This window comes from Zingiber officinale, chromosome 8A (genome assembly GCF_018446385.1).
Source record: "Zingiber officinale cultivar Zhangliang chromosome 8A, Zo_v1.1, whole genome shotgun sequence".
NCBI classification, from domain to species: domain Eukaryota; kingdom Viridiplantae; phylum Streptophyta; class Magnoliopsida; order Zingiberales; family Zingiberaceae; genus Zingiber; species Zingiber officinale.
In genome coordinates, this window is record NC_056000.1 from 134,673,262 (window position 1) to 134,679,003 (window position 5,742).

The following is a 5,742-nucleotide window of genomic DNA, read 5'->3' on the forward strand; positions in this document are numbered from 1 at the left end:
ACACCATATATAGATTCTTCTCTCTCAAACCTTCCTAGGGAATGAGAATTTAAAGAAATTCAAGTGTCGTAGGCCCATCAGTGGATTTCGGTTAAAACCCACTGATGGACCTAGACTTCTCCAATTGAACCCATTTAAAGTCTCGTGAGTTTGTAGTATTGTAAGGACTCCAACGGTGCTATATATTACTTATTTAAAGCTCTCTATAGATGATCGAGCATTTCTAGAATGTTCAGCCTTGAAGTTGGGCCTGATATGGGATAATATCAGGCCCAGGTTGAGCTTGATATAAGATATATCAAGCTCAAGTTGAGCCTGATAAGGTATCCTATCAGGCCCAACGTAGGTCTGATTGCTTTGCACCTCGGTCAGTTTGTTCAACCGATCACAATCTAAGTTGATGATCTCGATATCTAAAACCTGAGGTTATATTTCCGTTCTATAAACTAAAAATTTACTACGTATTGTGATTTTTGAATTAGTTTAGAAATTTAAATAGGATATAGATCGAGCACTTGATGTGAAATAATTTAAATATGTGATTGGAAATTTCTAAAAAAAAATAAGATGATTATTTAGAGAAAATGGATTTTTTTTTTAAATCTAACTATTTAAACCTTGCTGTCTTTCCTGTACACCATCCAATCCTGAATCAATACTTCATCCATGAAAATAAATTAGTGGAGCTTTTACACCATAAGTACTTGTGCCCACAACCATCTACCCAAGTTTTTCCACCAAATTCAAGGCCAACACATGTTGCAACAGAGGATCGAGCCTCGTCTATTTTTAGTTCTACTACACCTTAACCACAGCAGCATGCCCGTCGGAGCAATAGACGTAGTTTTTTAAAACAATTTACAATGTGCAAAATTATATAGATAGTAAATCAAATCCTTAAAGTAACTCTCATTAGATGCCTAATCTCGTTATGCAAAAGACCGTTGTACTAAAATAAAATACACTCCATCTCATATCTAGCCATGAGACCAACAATGCTAAGGAGGTGAATGATATCAGTTTTTGCTCTAATATTTACAAGTTTCGTTTCAATTATGATTGATTCAACTAATCTTGTTTATAAATAAATCAAATTTTATCACATTGCCATAAAAAAAACATAACACATAAAATAGATTTTCCAGCTTTATAAATCCAATCAAACAACTTGTAGATAGGCACATAAAATTAAAGAATTTAAACAATAAGAAGGTAAAAGGTAGAAAAAAAATACCTCTTTGCAAAGAGTAGCTTGCAGAAGAAGCAGAGGGTAAATCACCCAACAAAACTGCCTTGGCGATTGTCCCCGCTAGTATAAGATTTTTATGATCGATTTACAATTTAAATTTCTATACAAGAAGAATCTCAAGCAAACAGTGCTTCACATATATGTAAGAATTTGTAATTTACAACATTCAGAAATACTGTAATTTGTGTGTTAACAAACAAGGAAACTTATGTAGGTGACCGACTCTATTGACATAATACGAGTGACACTTTCAATGATGATCAACATGAACCAAACTTTACTGGAATATAAGGAAAGAGATTTCTCACTAACCTTGGCAGATGTTACTGTAAAGTAAACCATATGAGAAACTAGAACAAGAATTGTTCAATATCATTGCTTATCTAGAAAAGAAACTCATCACAGGCAAACAATACTTCACACATATGTAAGAATTTGCAATTGACAACATTCAGAAATAGACTGTAATTTTTGTGTTAACAAACAAGGAAATTTAAGAGTGACACTTTCAATGAAGCTGGACAAAGAAGCTTCTAACTCGAATAGAAGGAAAGTGATTTTTCACTAACCTTGGCACATATCACTGCACTACAACATGAGCCAAATTTTGCTGGAAGAAAAAAGAAAAAAAATAACTTTTTTACAATTTAAAAGACACTATGTCTTTTCCTGTGCGAGGAGTTCAACTGACAAGTTCCTAAATAAGCGCTTTGCAAGTCAAACAGGTTGTAAAAAAAGGAATTTTGTATAAATATAGCATCCTCATGTTTACATTAGCAGTTACCTTTATAATTGACGAACTAGGAAAGTAATAAGCAAACTATATGAGAAACTAGAGCAAGAATGGTTCAATATCATCGAAAAGAAACTCATACACAAATAAACCCTTCAGCTGTTGGTTATTCCTTCAAACTCAGCTACAACTCACATGGCTTCAAGCTCCTTCAACTTTCAAAAGTATTAAAACGATTGATGTTACAACTAATTTGAAAGAAATTGGGTTCTCTATGACCTTGCAGATGGGTAGTGTAGCCCAGCATACATCTGACTCTGCTTGCTCAACAAATCCTTTTTAACTCAATCGAGTTTCAAAATGGAACTCAGAAAGACTAACATTCTCATGTCTACAGTAACAACGCCATGTATGATACAGAATATGAAAATTAAAAATGGTTTCTCTGTAATCTTGGCAGATGGGTATCGTTTTCAGACTTAAATCCAACTCTGCTTGTCAAAGGGGGAAAAACATTCTCCTTTGATGATTCTAAACGACAAATATCTTCTCATTGGAAGGAGTTCAACTGATAAGGTACTACAAGAAATCCATTTCAACTCAATCCGATTGCAAAATGGAACTCAGAAAACCTAACATCCTCATGGCTAGAATATGAATACGGCAAGTAAACCATATGAAAACTAGGACAAAATTGGTTCAATATCATTGCTTATCCAGTCATAAAAATCAAACCTATGTAAATCTTGCATTCATTAGCAGTTTGGATTATTCCCTTTGAACCCAGCTACAACTCACAAGACTTCACGCAGTTTGGGTAATTTATCTTCATAAGGGAGCACATACTGCTTCAAAAATTTTGGACCAGATAATGAGAAAAATACATGTAACTTGTTTGTTGACTTCCATAACCCTTCAGCTTTCAATATCTCCATCACACGAAATCAAGGAATTAACCTCTTTTCCAAACATAGCACTAAAGGTACCGGGCGGAGAGCAACGTCTGAAGGTGAAATTCCAACAACATTGACCAAAAATTCCATCTTTCTCTGCAATAACTCTATGGAAAGGAGTAAAAAGCGTGGAAATTTCTTGATTGCAGCAATGAAATCTGAGTTCGACAAACCAAAATTGTTCATGAGCTTGAGTTGGGCCTCAAATTTTTCCGTGCTCACCCCTTGCAGTACATCAAGAATCCAGAGGAACATTCCAGATCCTCGAGGAACTCCAAGCCCCTCAGCTCTATCTACCAAAGCCCGGAGGGATTCAGGATTCTGCACGATGAAGCCGGGGTGCCCTTTAATGACATGAGAAACCCGGTCTTCAGGAATACCACATTCATCCTGTAAGAAGTTCAAGTTAGGGCGTACCACATTCTCAATGCTGGTGGTCAAAAACCTATTATAGCCCCGGAGATTCCTGAGGAGGATCTCCCTCGATCCAAATAAACTTTCCCAAACCTTCAATCTCGGGAGCAGCGCGTTCTGGGCGTCGAGGTAAAGAATGTTGGGGTGCCGCAAAACCACATTGGCGATGTCGGACTCAGATAACCCCATGTCGCGCAAAATTTTAAACTTTGGAGCGAGACTGTTCTCCACATCCCTGCAGAGAAATCCTGGCTTCCAAGATATTATCTTTCTGAGATTAGCACCATCAAAGCCATGAGATCTGAAGAATCCAAGAACAGCATCGGGCTTCTCGGTGGACTGAAAGCAGGGGAGCGACTTTGAGACCTTGGAAGCGTCGTCGGCGGAGAACCCGCATGTATTCACGAGGTACTCGACCATGAAATGGGGATCGGGAGAAGCGGTAGTGCCTGAGGAGGAGACGGATGTGCCGGTGGAGAAGAAGACGCAACGGAGTTGCGTCGACGGAGGGAGCGCATGGCGGCGGACCAGGGAGTGAAGCATCGCGTCGGCGCGTCAAGCGACAACCGTAGGGACGACTTAAATAGATCCCGTAAAACCCTACTTGCATCGCCTTTATTGGAGCATCTGCATTTTACAAAGGCGTATGGGTAGAATATGTAATTTATCAAAAAGAAGTATCGTAGTTCTCTTTGTATCAAAAGGTGCATAAAAAAATTATAATTTCTCTGTTAACTCTTCCGCCAACCACTGTTTCTAATTCATCATTTTTAAGTATCCAAATCATCTTTTTAATTATAAATCAAATTTGTAATTTGGATGCACATGTTCTCACCCTCTCTCTTTCTCCATTCCTCTTCCTAATCTTATAAACACGAAATGATCATGAATTCTGCTTATCATACATCCTCGTGATGATCGGCAGGATTGCACGAGTCGAGTTCAAAGGACAACAACGATTAACATCCTCGACGTTGAATGACAAACTTCTAACAAGAGTGAAATTAGTAGAAAAAGACAGATAAAGATTTATCAATATATGTATAAATTTATTACTATAAAATAGGTTAGTATTGTTTAAAAAAAAATTCACTTTTGTAGCAAAGGGTGATGAAAAAAATTGTGTTTATGATGTTATTGGATGTGTGGAGAATAAATATTGAACAACACCTGTAATATGATGTACTTCATCACTTAATTGGTTTGCAAGGTGCTCCAATGTGATGCTAGATTTCAACTAGACGTTGTTCATACAAGTTAGGTTGATATGGTATGTATCAGTACATTGGGTCTGATATGCGATTATATCGGGTCCACTTCCTTCGTTGATAAAAATTTTAGTTTGATATCATATCTATCTTCTCATCGCTCAACCCGTCGTAGTTATCTGGATTTTGCATAAATCCAATTAACCTAAGTCCATCAGTAGGTTTTTACCAAAATCCACTAATCAACCTAAACATGTTTGATTACACTCATTTAACATGTTGTGAGTTTTTGGTGTTACAAGGAGTTAAATTGTGTTATCCATTTCTTATTTAAGGCTCTCAGTCGTTGTCCAATGTTACGAGAAGTTTCTGCTTCAATACGAGCCTGATATCATCCTATATCAGGCCTAAGTTAGCCCTAATATCATCCCATATCAGGCTCAACATGGGCATGATATGGAATGTTATTAGGTCCAACGTGATCTTTAGTTAAAACTTAGATTTTGTAGCATATATACATCTTCCTTACTCAACCCTTCTTAGTGGTTGAAAATATGTAAAATTACAAAGCCCTAGGTCTATCAGTCGGATTCTGTCACCACCACTGATAAATTATGAAAAATCTAATGTGCACTATATCTAACGTTACGTGGTCTTTGCTAAATTAATATGTAACTTTACTAAATTAGTTTTTAAATTTTTTATCAGGACTATCATATTACTGAAGAAATTTTCTCTGATATATGGAATACGCTTGATGAAAATTCTTGCAAGGGACATGGAGTTAATATAGGAAAATTATCCAGAACAAATATTCCATCATCTTCTGAGTATAGTGGTGTGCAGAACACAACTAAAAATACAAGCAACATTTTAACATTTGGTTTAAATGAAGAAACAAGTTTTCTAGAAGATGAGATTTTAAATCCTTGTATAACACTTATTGATTACTTTGAGCCTACTTGGAGTGAGGAGTTAGAGCATTATACCCGAATTAGAGAGGAATTACAATGCAATATAGATGTACAAGAATTTTTAACTGATGATATGTAGATTGAACAATTTGAAATTTTCCTAGAGTAGTACAACGACTTAGAGGAGGAGTTCCCAATAGCTGATGATTCAAATATTCTAAATTCTCGATTGCTCCAAATGTCACTTGAAGAGGCAACAGATGAGCATGAA

General features: G+C 36.4%; 1 protein-coding gene across 1 annotated transcript; it reads right to left on the bottom strand.

Annotated features, from left to right (window-relative positions):
• Positions 1-1,975: 1,975 nt before the first annotated feature.
• LOC122010349 (transcription termination factor MTERF15, mitochondrial-like) lies at positions 1,976-3,949 on the bottom strand. Its single transcript, XM_042566847.1, has 2 exons — positions 3,353-3,949; positions 1,976-3,256 (listed from the first exon to the last, which is right to left on the bottom strand). The coding sequence occupies exons 1-2, from the start codon at positions 3,890-3,892 to the stop codon at positions 2,927-2,929; spliced, it is 870 nt and encodes a 289-aa protein (XP_042422781.1). The 5' UTR covers positions 3,893-3,949; the 3' UTR covers positions 1,976-2,926.
• Between the last annotated feature and the right edge of the window lie 1,793 nt (positions 3,950-5,742).

Excerpts from the sequence above, each read along its gene's own strand:
- LOC122010349 (XM_042566847.1), bottom strand. The coding sequence starts at position 3,892 with ATGCTTCACTCCCTGGTCCGCCGCCATGCGCTCCCTCCGTCGACGCAA. Across the intron at positions 3,257-3,352 it reads CCACCAGCATTGAGAATGTG|AATCCTGAATCCCTCCGGGC; the intron begins GTACGCCCTAAC and ends TTCATCGTGCAG.